At 41.6% G+C, this 13,833-nt stretch overlaps 1 protein-coding gene across 1 annotated transcript in view; it reads right to left on the bottom strand.

The window, feature by feature from the left end:
• Positions 1-13,833, bottom strand: part of LOC120057522 (seizure protein 6 homolog) — a 248,463-nt gene that overhangs the window by 75,498 nt on the left and 159,132 nt on the right. Inside the window, exon 8 of the mRNA XM_039006117.1 lies at positions 6,106-6,301. Within this exon, the coding sequence (XP_038862045.1) occupies positions 6,106-6,301 (196 nt within the window). The remainder of the gene's footprint in view (positions 1-6,105; positions 6,302-13,833) is intronic.

The following is a 13,833-nucleotide window of genomic DNA, read 5'->3' as shown; positions in this document are numbered from 1 at the left end:
CACAATAGCCAGAAACACATGCCATTTCCCAGTAGCAAAAGGTTAGCGATCGTAACAAACCAGTAAAAGATATATAATTTTTGACTAACCTTGATATTCTTCATCAGATGACAGTCCTATAACATCAGGTTATACATACACTTATGTTTTGTTCGAAAATGTGCATATTTAGAGCTGAAATCAGTGGTTATACATGTTGCTATCTTAGCTACTTTTTCCACAACGTCTAAACAGCAACGATATTTTTCTGACACGTTTTCTGACACACATATTCTGACCAAATAGCTATTCATAAACATAACTAAAAAATACATGTTGTATAGGAAATGATAGATCCATTAGTTCTTAATGAAATCGCAGTGTTAGAATTCTAAAAAATAACTTCATTACGACATCCAGCTTCGGTATAGCTGAGTACCCCAAAGTTGGCCGCCGGCGACTAGTTCACATGCACGACAGATATATGAAATAGCATCATAAAATGTTTCTTACTTTTGGTGATCTTCCATCAGAATGTTGGACAAGGTGTCCTTTGTCAAGAACAATCGTTGTTTGGATTTAGAACGTTCATTTTCCCTCTTGAATTAGCAAGCGCACTTGCCAAGTGGCTCGAAGCTGTCCATGTCAACAAACGGAAGAGAACGGAACACGGCAAAACTCCCGAAAAATGTTCAATAATCTGATGAAACTATATTGAAAAAACATACTTTACGATGATATGGTCACATGTATCAAATAAAATCAAAGCCGGAGATATTAGTCGCCTATAACGGCAGCTAAACAGAAGGCAAATCCAAGTCCCCTTTCGCGCTCACCAGAAAACAGGAAATGGGCGGACACGTCATACAAAGAGCTTGTATTCCACTTCAGACCAAGATAAACACGAAATTTCTTCTCTCACCGCCTCTTGACATCCAGGGGAAGGTGTATGAAGTGCACGTATACTAATACGTATCATTCCCATGTATAGGCAGGAAGTAGAACAGAGCATCGATTTCAGACTTTCCACTTCCTGGTCAGGAAGTTTGTGCCAAATGAGTTCTGTTTGACTCACAGATATAATTCAAACGGTTTTAGAAACTAGAGAGTGTTTTCTATCCAATAGTAATAATAATATGCATATTGTACGAGCAAGAATTGAGTACGAGGCCGTTTGAAATGGGCACCTTTTATCTGGCTATCTGGCTGCCCCTGCAGCCCATTTTTTAACCTGATACAAACTTGTCTTTGTGTGACTTAGTCACAAGACTGGGTGTATAGCTAAGATTTGTTAGGTGTGACCGCAGCATGTGAGATATCCCGTGAGTTTACTATCTGCAGAAAGTCAGCTGTGTGGAACCTTGCAGAAAGGAGCACATTATAGTGTGAACTGTAACGAAACACAGTTATACGGTTGAGCCATCATGATATCAACCTCGGTCTATCTTAATCTGCACAGACAAACCAATTGCTTTTTACACTATGTTCTGCCCCTGTTTCCACACATCTGCTAAACTGCCACCTAGACAAAAGAAGTGCTTTCTCTATTAAAGCAGAGACCCGGCTATGTTTGTTAAGCTTTCAACTCTGAACCATTCTTTGTAATGGTTGATTGCTTTATTTTTGCAAATCTTATAATAAAGTTGTTGTAAGAGGAATCTACAGTCTCTCTCTTCCTATAGAATTACTACCACACTACTCATCAGTCCAGAGTAGACCAGCCCTCATTGATGGGACCGTGCCGGCTGCAGTCTAAGGTTATTTATCTTTAATAGCATTTATTGAGTAGTTGACCATTGGAATTGAGTGTTTAACCCAACCACATAAATATCAATACATCACAGCAGGACTGTGGTCAGGGTCCTCTCAGATTGAACCTCTCTTCCCAGGGACAACACTATTGATCTTTGTTTAAGGGTAGTGTTTCACCAGTGAGCTCGTATGTAGCAAGGCCCACATGTCCTTAAAATCAGAGTAATTCACCAGACCTTCACTTAGCTTTCAAACGATGCTGATGATGCTGAACCACAAAACCACATGTTGTCCATGAGCAGGCAATCAAACTGAATCGAATGGACCTTGAGGCTGTGGATCAAATCATAATGTCACTTGACATTTGAGTGGATAGCTTTCTTTGCCATGTGAAATATTATAATCTCATTGGCCACTCATTGCATAGTGACTTAGTGGTGATAACTTGATTGGGCTGGGGTATGTATCCCTCTGCTCTGCAGACCTCTCCAGCCATCTCCTAACCACAGTCAAGGCCAATCTACAGACTCCTGTATTTTACATGACCAGATGAAAAATGCATTTCTACACGTGGGACTGAGTATCAATTAAGACATGCAGAGATACTTTGTTTAGTGATGAGGGAGTTAGAGTAGGAAATGGCCCTGTCTTCCTCTCCCTCCCCTCTGGTGTCACATCAACAGATGTCCCCATTACAGAGAAGCCACACTGAGAAACACATGACTGAAACCTCTAGGAGTCAGCTGTAGTATTCATAAGACTCATACGTGGGTGGCAGGAGATAGTTGAGTGGTAAAAAGCATTACATGACATGAACCAGAACAACATGATCTATTTCAGTGATGAATAGACAGTTTTTCTCATGAGACATATGCAAGAACTATGTCTCTACTTGTCTAGACACTCATTAAATGTCGACCTCAGTGTGAGGGATCAGGGATGTCATAAAGGAATTGAAACAGGGCTTAGTCTATTTTTGCTTTCACCAATATCAGCCTGGGTGACCACTCTTTCCTGTAAGTACCACACACACAACATGCTCAACCCTCAGGAGAGTTGAATAAGAAAGGGGTATTCTCAACCTGGTCTCAGAGCATTTCGTATTATTCTGTACGTAAATCCGAGACAAACCTTTAGTATGATATATTACGTTTCTTATTGTATATTAATTTGTGGATGTCCATCACCCATTTTGTATGATATGTTACAAATTACAATTCACATTACATTATAGGGGTTAGGGTTAAGGTTAGGGTTTGGGGAAGGGTTAGCTAACATTCCAAGTAGTTTCAAAGTAGCTAAAAAGTAGTAAGTAGTTGAAAAGCTGCTAATTAGATCAAATACTAAAGTTGTCCGTGACGAAATTTGAACTCGCAACCTTTTGGTTGCTAGACGTTCACATTATACGCCCACCCATCCACCATGACCAGCCACCCTACTTTCATTTTCGCCTTAAGTAACCATCTGTCCATACCAAGCATAACATATCAAACTAATTTGAGTGTCCTGGATTTACATTTACTATGTTACGTCTAGTCTATGAGACTAGGCTGGTATTCTAGACACACAAACAGGTCCGCAGGCTGTGACACAGACATATCATCACTCCCCAGTGGTAACTGGTCTGCTACTATTACTACTGCAGCATTCATCAGCCTGTCATCTCAGCTAGCACCAACGCCTTCTGCAGATATTAATTACCTAGAGCTGAGATCTATCTCTCTACAGATCTGTCTCCTTCTCAACGCTTATCCCATCACATTTTTCACACCCCATTATAAGAGGACAAAGTGATTGCGCATACCATGGAGATGAGCGCAAATGGAAATATCTGAAATATCTAAATTGCGACAGCTGTTGAAATTTGCTGGAAAAAAGGTAAACGTTTCGGTCATACTTGTGCAGTAACGGTTATAAAAGAGTATAGCTGCATTCACACATTGGAATTTGTTTAATGTGGAAAGCAAAATATTTTCTGAAAAGTACCTTTTTTCCATAGACTAATGATTTCAAATAGCCTTTTCAAATCGGCTTAACGTTACTGTGAAAGGGATTTATCATTCCCATTCAGACCTGCTGTTCCACACCATCATCAGCTCTGTATAACTAATGGGATACCATACGTTATGATGACTTTATAGGCCCCTATTGTTGCTTTGATGAGCATAACAATTTCACAGGCACAATGTGAAAGCATATCATACTGCCATAATGTTTGATATCAATGAGAGAGAATGTAATATCCTGACATAAATATTTGACACAATACCTACAGCACTGAATGACTTAAACATGTGGTTGCCTTCTGCACCCCCACAGATGCACCCCCCATGCTTCAACAGAGTCTGAAAAGCCATGCTTTGAAGATTTGTTGAGGGTGTTCTTTGCTTAGTGCGTGAGGATAAAGCCCTGATTGTTGGGCTCACTTGTCTGAGTATGAGGGGGAATTATCATGTGCTGCTGGAGCCAGAGAGAGCTGCTCAACAGGAGACCCTTGCAGTGTCTGCTCTCATGCAGAATGCGTATGGGTGAGAGACAAGTCATTTTATGAGCACAGATTTTGTTTATTGTTGGGTGATGCTTTACAAAACCAATCTGTTACACCCTCAACAGAATATTAGGAAATACTTGTATTTTGAGCAAGGTTTTATTATTCAAATTGGATGTATTGTCTATTATTCAGTGAGTAGGTGTTAATACAATGCTATTGTTAATACATACCTGTGATATTTTCGAATATCCAGTAGGTGATGGTTGTTTTGCTATTTCAATGGATCGCCACTCAGTAGCGTGTACTGTACTCAGACTAATTGCTTATGAGGTGGTCTCACTCGTATCTGACCCAAAATAAATATAATATTTCTACACCTCTTTACTGTTGGATCTACATTCACTTTTCTCGTGGTCTGTTTGCTCTGAGTCTCCGGAGCATGGCTGCTATTCTCCTATTTCTTTGGGAATGATTGAGCGGCTTGAATCTTTAAAGTTCACCCGCTTCCTCAATAAACAGTGTTCTGTGCTGCCAGTCTAATGGAGATCACATGGTCTGTATAGGCACTAACAGTGAAGTGTGAATGTGTGTGGGAGAGTTGAATAGAATTCCACATTACCCACTGCTTCATTATTGGTTACTATTCTGAAGAGGGCTTTTTTTCCACACAGTTCTGTATAATCAATGGGACAATGTGAAATCAGCGCATTAAAGGCTGTACTTTAAAACCTATTCATATATCCAACAATACATTTCAACCCTACAGGGACAGAGTCTAATCACACATGGTGAGCAGCAACATTACTGCATTAGCTCCCCTTTCCATGGTTGTTTGGGATACATAAAGGCCATGGCTCATTGTGATTGGCGATGCACTGGACACAGGTCACATGTATAATTGGTCCATTAGAGGCCTGGTAAAAGCTTTCATCACTCCCCCACTGTGGTCCCCGTCTGCCCCCCCTCTCCCTGCTCTAACACAGTGTAATGTGGGGGTTATTACCTTGGCAGTGCCAGCTCTCAGACAGGCCAAACAAAGACACACAGGGCCATTTAGAAACACTGATGAACTATTTCCTAAGTGGACTGGATGTGATTGGACAAACTGGGCCTTGGGCTCAGGCAAGTAGTAACAGTTAGCTGTTATGTCATATGTATGATATATGAATCATACTCTTGTCTTGATATGAAAATGGCAGACTTTCTGTCAGGAGCAATGTCAGTTACAATCCTAAAGTCTTTCAGGCATGAATTGGGTTGCCAATTTGTTGGAAGGGTTTCATTACTGTTGTGTTGGACGTACTGTAACCGATCATTGCCATCTACTGTATTAGAGAGAAGGGGGAGAGAGAGGGGGAGTTTCAGGGGCAAGGGGTTGGCACTCTATTTGCCAGGCACATCAGTGGCATGTTAGAATGCATTATTCTTCTGCAAGCCTGTCATAGTTCATTCATTTGCAGAGACAAAAGATTTTGGCTTAATGCTGTGTTGTTTTTTCCCCTTCTCCTGGTGTTGTCACATGAAAGACCGCGGTGGGATGAGAAACAATGGGCCCGACAGCCCTCTGCTATCTGACAGCTCTGTAAATGTCTATTAACACAATACTTCTATGTAATTACATCGCTGAAATGACAGCCGTTGTGATTTTTCAGCCTGACATGAGCAAGCCACGTTGACTAGTGATGAGAACTATAGGCATAAAGAGCTCTGCGGCTGAACCAATTGCTACTGGAGGATTTCCACCTCTATACCTCAAACCTTACTACACCGGACCACATTGTTTCAGACACATTTTCATTGCACATTGGGTAATTGATAGGGAGGAGACCTGTGTAAGGGTGTGCTGTGGTGTGTGGTCGTGTGGTTCTGTGTTGTGACCTCACCTTGGTAACGCAGCAGCAGCAGGGAGCCGGAGCGAGGCTGCTGGTCACTGCGGTAACGGATGGAGATCTGATTGCTCCAGCTGCGCACCACCAGACCCCTCATCAGGACGGTCTCATTGGCAAGGATGGAGGACTCCCGTCCCCCCATGTCCTCCACCGTCATCACCTCCCCCTCCGACAGGCTCACGTTCAGCACCTGCAAACGCACACACCACACAGGTCAGTCCAATGTCGCATTTGTTTCCATTGCGTGATGTGTCCAAACAGCCTGGTAAAATGTGTTATTTGTTTTTTTGCTTCTCAAGCTACAGTTGTCGGCAGTCCAGGAGACAAACTAGTTAACGCTCATTACCACACAGCAGAATGGGACACTGCATGAATGGTTAATGTCCAGCTTGAGATGTAGATGAGGTTTAATACAAGATATCATCAGAAACACTGCCACCTAAATCCTCATCATTCCTCACAACTGCTGCATTAGGACTGAGGGTCTGGCCCATATTCCACCCCATAATCCGGTCCCTCTTCCCACCTAGCCTGCCTCCCTCCCACTTTGTACATCACTGCAGGCGAATGTGCCCCAGAAACCATCACTCGACCCTGACTGGCCATTTGTGTGGTCACGGCTCACATCAGACGGGATTTTAATTCAATTGACATCCCCATCATTCCTGTCTCAGAGCCAGTCTCTTAATGTTTGCTTTGAAAAATGGGCCACTCGAGATATGCCTCCTTCTGTTCAATTTCCATTAACAAACTGGCAGCAGGATGTATTTTATCAGAGAATATGATTTGGAAAGACTGCAAGAGCTTGTCTGGATCATTCCATGCATGGTTCGTTACACAGTATGGCTGGTAAAGGCTTACCCATTCAGTATTATTCAGGCCCTGTAACTGTAATTAAATCCGGTGTGTTTCTTTCTCCCGTTTTCTGTCAGCCTCTGTGACAGCTGTGTTTTATCTCTTCAACAGGCTGAAACAGCAGCTGCAGCTGAATGTACTGAAGGCCACTCCAGAGAATGTGCTGTAGTTTTACTGGTTGAATAATGTAGCATTGGCATAAGCCACATTTAGGGGAGGGGAACATCTGCAGTTTCCTCCGAACTCTATGTATTATCTAGAGTATAGCAGTGGGAATCAGATATGAAAGACAACCTGGGATCTGATAATCATCTTGAACAAATGCACCAGACTACAGTGCATTTACTGTCCCAGTGATATCTTGTAGCCTGTCCCCTGATCCAGACTTCAGGCCTGGCGTGTGGTGTGGGAGCGTGCTGTGGCCTCCGGATAGGCTGCTCTCCCAGGGGGAATGAGAGTGTCACTGAGGCAGACTGAGGGAGCTCAGAGTGCGATGCGGAGGATCACCAGGCGAGTCACTGGCACCAGAATGAATTTGGTCTCACTGACAACCTGTCACTCGGTTGAGGGGATGCCAACGATGGGTGTGAGGGGGTTTACTCCCGCTATCACAGACAGAGCTGAAATGCGACTGTCTGTTACTCTGTCTCCCTCAGACATCAGCCAAGACTGAGGTCAAACTCCTTTTGTTTTTACCCAGAATGCTACACAAAAATAAAGCTTTCCCAGGTCATCAAACTATTTTTTTTTAATTATAATTGTAAGCCTCATCTAGTTGATGCCCACAATCAAATACTGTACAGAAAACAGGTGTACATTGAAACTATTTAGTCTTTCCATAACCAAATGAATGTAACATTGTGTTGACAATCACACCTCTCGTGAATAATGTGGAGATTGAAAATAACACCAAACTTGATCAAGCCATCACTATTCTATGCATTTACCCCCAAAACTGGCATGTGATCTCCATGGGGCCAATTCTGGCCCAAGTTAAGCGTGTGCAAATGGAACTTAATTCCCCTTTTATGCACCTTTCTCTCTATTAATTTTGGATGGAAATCAACGAAATGAAGGTGTGGTGGTGTTTCTACAGATACTCTGACCTTGACTTATTTCCATCACCTTTACGCGTGATGACATCACAGATAAAGTTGAGTAACCTGTCGGTTCTAAGTGGAACAACTGACAACTTTATTTTTTGAGATAGAAATAACATCATTCTCTATGTAAGTTACAAATTGATAAGAACTATTGATAAGAGCTGGGTAAACGAGTAAGACACTTGTATAGGGGGATTGTAAATATAAATGACAATTGTTTTAGATCTATTTTACCTTATGATCACTGGAGACAAATGTGAAACCAGTCACATGGCTGCAAACTGAAGCATATCAACACATCATCTTTTCCACAGTGAAGCTTAGGAAAAACTGGCTTTACAACTTGCAAACATGAAATGTGGAGACACAAGCTATAGGCTTCTTTAGCCATGCGCAAATTACAATATAGGGCCAAACCTACGAGTTGATTTATGATTTCTAAAATGTTTTAATTATATAATATGACTTTTCACTGTATTTTTTACAATGTGTATCGTGTTAAATATTAGCCACTATCGGTAGCCACTGTCTGTTATACCAACATACATGTATAACGGTCACTTTAGTAGTTTCCTTACACTTTCCTCTGTCATGTTGTTATTTGCCGATAGACAGCTGCCTCTGATTGGGAACCATACCCGCCCAACAAAGAAATAGAACATATAGATTTTCCCACCCAAGTCACACCCTGACCTAACCAAATAGAGAATAAAAAAGGCTCTCTAAGGTCAGGGCGTGACACATGTTTGTGTGGTTGATCCTGAGGATCGCTAGCAATACTGGATCATATTATGCATATTACAAGTTGTACAATCATTTGGAACAGGTAGCCTATTTGAAACATTATGGAACACAGACCATATGTAGCAGGTTAAACCTTCACGACGACTGCACCGTGGTCATCACAGTTACATAATTAGTGAGGATTATTAGGGTAGATTTATAGGACTACTGGTTGACCCTATATTCCCCTATTGCATGTGACAGCATCCTTTTTATCTACTAATTGGTGCTGAAAAGGAGACGAGTATGAGTGTATATAATTTATCCCTATTATGAACCCGTCCTATCTGTATATTCAGTGAGTCTGTCGACATACATCAAACTAAAAAGTACACCATGTTTAAAGGGATTTTTTAAGATAAATGTACAAAAAACAATAGTGAATGAAATCTCCACGAGAAAATGTGTTGGCCAGCAAGTGTGAGGGTTTTCCGTGGTTGAATTCAAATTATTCAGTGCACGCCAGGGAGTCACACCTGCAAAGCCCGTTACGCACCTGCATATGGTAAGTCTAAATACCAACAATCTATCTGGGAAGCGAGGAAGAATACAAAGTATTTAAGACTTGAACTCATTCACTTCCTTCCTTCATATATATATATATATATATATATATATATATATATATATATATATATATATATATATATATCATTATTATGCATATTTGTTAAATCGATGGGAGATGGTTGACATTCCACCATGCCTCTGCCATGCAAGATTCATACATATTTCAGTCAGCATTAGCTCCACAAACATCAGACCACTACTCAAAGTCAATGCCTTCATTCTAAAATGATTCTGCAATAGGACCCGGTGAGAAGACAGGATTGCTTCACTGTTGGAACCTCTGCGGCCTCTCCAATGACAGCTAAGGCATGATGCTGGGTGTCATGGTGGAATAAAACTGGAACATTTTTGGAGGTAATCAAGTAAACTCTAGTGGTCTGTACAGATACAGACACATTTATTCATGTTACAGTCGTGCAATGTCCAGTGTCTTATTTCACAATTCATAAATATAATACTTACAAAAAAAGGAAATGCTTACACTTGTTGAGGTCTGTGAGTGTGGATTTCTAAACGTGACAAAAAATGTTGGAGATTCAGGGGGAAATTTTGTATTTAAAGATGAGTGCATAAAAACATGATACGATTTAGTTGACATCCTGCCCACTACCAACTAAGCCACTCCATAAGAACCTGAAATAATATGAGGAAAAGTCCAATTTTATTTCAGGGATAATCCCTTTTATCTGCAGGCCAAAGTAAGCTGTTTGTTATCCGAGACAGGACACACATGGAAATGGGTGGCTTAAAAAAATTAAAATTAAAATTGCGGATCGTATTGATAATCCTCATTCTAGTTGCAGGGCACTTGAGGGTTGACATGGCTTCTCAATCCCATATGAAAGGTCAAAGGAGCACAGAGCTGGATTGCCCATGGAGGAGAAGTGTTACACAACACACAGCTGGATTACCCATGGAGGAGAAGTGTTACACAACACACAGCTGGATTACCCATGGAGGAGAAGTGTTACACAACACACAGCTGGATTACCCATGGAGGAGAAGTGTTACACAACACACAGCTGGATTACCCATGGAGGAGAAGTGTTACACAACACACCGCTGGATTACCCATGGAGGAGAAGTGTTACACAACACACAGCTGGATTACCCATGGAGGAGAAGTGTTACACAACACACAGCTGGATTACCCATGGAGGAGAAGTGTTACACAACACAGAGCTGGATTACCCATGGAGGAGAAGTGTTACACAACACAGAGCTGGATTACCCATGGAGGAGAAGTGTTACACAACACACAGCTGGATTACCCATGGAGGAGAAGTGTTACACAACACACAGCTGGATTACCCATGGAGGAGGAGTGTTACACAACACACAGCTGGATTACCCATGGAGGAGAAGTGTTACACAACACACAGCTGGATTACCCATGGAGGAGGAGTGTTACACAACACACAGCTGGATTACCCATGGAGGAGAAGTGTTACACAACACACAGCTGGATTACCCATGGAGGAGGAGTGTTACACAACACACAGCTGGATTACCCATGGAGGAGAAGTGTTACACAACACAGAGCAGCAATTCCTCCCAAAGGGAACTCGATGTGTGTGCAAGCAGATCTGCCCAGGAAATCCAGCTCTGCTCATCCTAATGACTACGTCCTTGAAGGACTGAAGACTGGAACGAGTGTCTCTCATCTCTTCCTCATTCATTCAGTGATTTGAGAATGTTCTTGCTGTGGCTGACATTTCACTTTATCTCCACAAGGATGTGGAACCACTGAGATATGCAGGAACCTTGAGAGACAAAGGGAGGGGAACAAAGAAATTACATTGAAGTTTAAAGCTCTCTATTTTTCTAAGCGGCCCAGTGTCCATTTATTCAGAGCCAGGTCTTCAGACAGGGGGAAAACAGTGCTATGGCAGTGTAAGAGTTGTGTGCAATATGTGATAACAATATTCATGCACTGAGGGGTAGGTTATGTGAGCATGTGCACATACAGAGGTGTCTGAAATTATTGACACCCTTGATAAAGATTAGCAATAATGACTGTATAAAAGACATAATTCAAACACTGAGCTATATCTTATGCAATTTTTGTGGGGGAAATTATATTATTTTATACTAATAGAGTTGTTCAGGGAAAGAGATTTAGTTTAACAAGTAATATATATAGATTTTTTTAAAGGTAGGGGTCAAAATTATTGAGACCACTAAAGATTCTCATGACTAAAGTAGTCAAAAGTGTAGTATTAGGTCCCGTATTCCTAGCACACATTGACTACGTCAGACTTGCCACTCTACACACTGCTGGATGCATTTACAGTTCGTTTTGGTTGTGTTTCAGATGATTTTGTGCCCAAAAGAAATTATTTATTTCATACAGTGTCCATTTGGCTGTTCACATGGAAACAATGGATAAACTAGAGCATAGTCTTCTGACCTGTGCCATCACTCCGTGTACATGTATACGACAGCCACCTGAGGGACAGGCGGGCAGGCAGCAGGAATTTGTACTGGAAAATAGTATGGGTCCTTGGGGTCCTGTCATCCGTCATCCATCCTGAGACCTGTCACTACAGCCAGGAAAAGCTGTCCTGGCTCAATTATGAAGCATTGTCCATGTCTGGAGACATCAGGCCCTGTTATCTCTAGCAGCACTGCAGCCAGGGGACCACAGGGAGCAGAACTCAGATTATACACACACAGTACAGTGTACTGCTACTACAGGATCATAATGAGACCTGGCTTATACCCCTTAAGCTTTCAACAAAATGGATCCCATTGGGACAATAGCCCAGGGTAGCTGGGTCCAAGTAAACAAAAACAGTGGCAAGCTTCTGGGTTTCTGTAGTTTTGCACCAAGAGGTATTGTTCCATTTTTGGGTCCTGTTGAGACTTGAAGGTGTTATTTTTTGGGGGTTGTGTGTACTTAGTGATGGCAGCCCGCGGTATATGCATCTGTGATGGGCTTACAGGCGCTAGGCCGGAAAATACAATGTCAAAATACTTCTTCAGAAATGCTGAAAATGTGCATCTGGCTTATAATTGAGAGGAAATAACTATAACTGGAGTCAAATAGACTTCAATGAAAATAAGTAATGATTGGGTGGTGGTGTGGAAATTGGCTTGGATGGTTTCCAGATGACTGAGAGAGAGAGAAAGAGAGAGAGAGAGAGAGAGAGAGAGAGAGAGACAGACAGACAGACAGACAGACAGACAGACAGACAGACAGACAGACAGACAGACAGACAGACAGACAGACAGACAGACAGACAGACAGACAGACAGACAGACAGACAGACAGACAGACAGACAGAGCGATAGAGACAGACAGAGAAACAAGAAAAACATAGCATAGAATAGTCGAAGGGAATAAGTGTGATTCCAGAATCTGAAACCTCTGAAACCAAGGTAGCCATTTCAATAACGCCAGGTGCAGTAGGGAGATCTCCCCTCAATGATTGCCCAGCCTCTTTCAGAGCCAAAAATACATTACACAATAATTTCAATCTACATACCCATCAATATGTTTCACCAGTGAATCATAAAACAATCGCCTCCTTGACAGACAACACAAACTGATTATATCAACAGATACTGATCCACTGGGCGCTAAACGAACAGTAGCCTATAAACCTAAAAGCACAGCACAATATTTGAATGAGTGAGGAACCTGCAAGCATGACTAGCTATTCTCCTAACCAAACAAGCCTTCATGGTAACATGTGCAGTCCATTCTTTCCATTAAACACAAGTGTGTATTATGTTCCAAAACAAATATGCAGGTGAAAAATAAATAAAAAAAGAAGGCAATTTAAAGCATTAAAATGCTGAGCATATAATTCAATGTCCTGTCCTCTGGGTAGGTGCTATTTCAGTTCCATTTATTTTCAGTATTCCGTTAAAATACTTCCAAAGCTCACATCACAATTATGAGTGAACATGGCTTTGTGAAGGGTCATCTCTCTCCTCCAGCCATTGCCTCCTCAATCAAAATATTTTAATGAACAGACCATTTTGCAAGGATAAAGTGCCTACAATAGACCTCGGACAAATCATAGAGTACAGAAACAGCAAATACAATGTGAATGCAGACAACCAGTTGTGACCTAATGTTCATGTTAATACATAATGGACGTAAAGTACGTACAGTATGTTATATTAGAGTACGCAAATCTGACTTTACAGTTTTCACGTATAGCATACATGCTCGTATTGCAATTGTATATGGGTTGATCTGAGGATAAGTATATTTGCATTAGTAAACCACATATTTTTGTGTTCATGGTCTGTGTTAACCACAGTTCTAAATATTATAAGGACCAGGACCACCCCAATGAAGGTCCAAAGTGTGACAGAATGGAGAGAGTTTCTTTTCACTACACGTAGCCAAATAGGGAGTTGGCATGCTGTTGTAACTACGACCAGGACAACCCACTGA

Source organism: Salvelinus namaycush, chromosome 12, assembly GCF_016432855.1.
Source record: "Salvelinus namaycush isolate Seneca chromosome 12, SaNama_1.0, whole genome shotgun sequence".
Lineage (NCBI taxonomy): Eukaryota > Metazoa > Chordata > Actinopteri > Salmoniformes > Salmonidae > Salvelinus > Salvelinus namaycush.
This window is presented reverse-complemented; position numbering and strand designations above follow the sequence as displayed.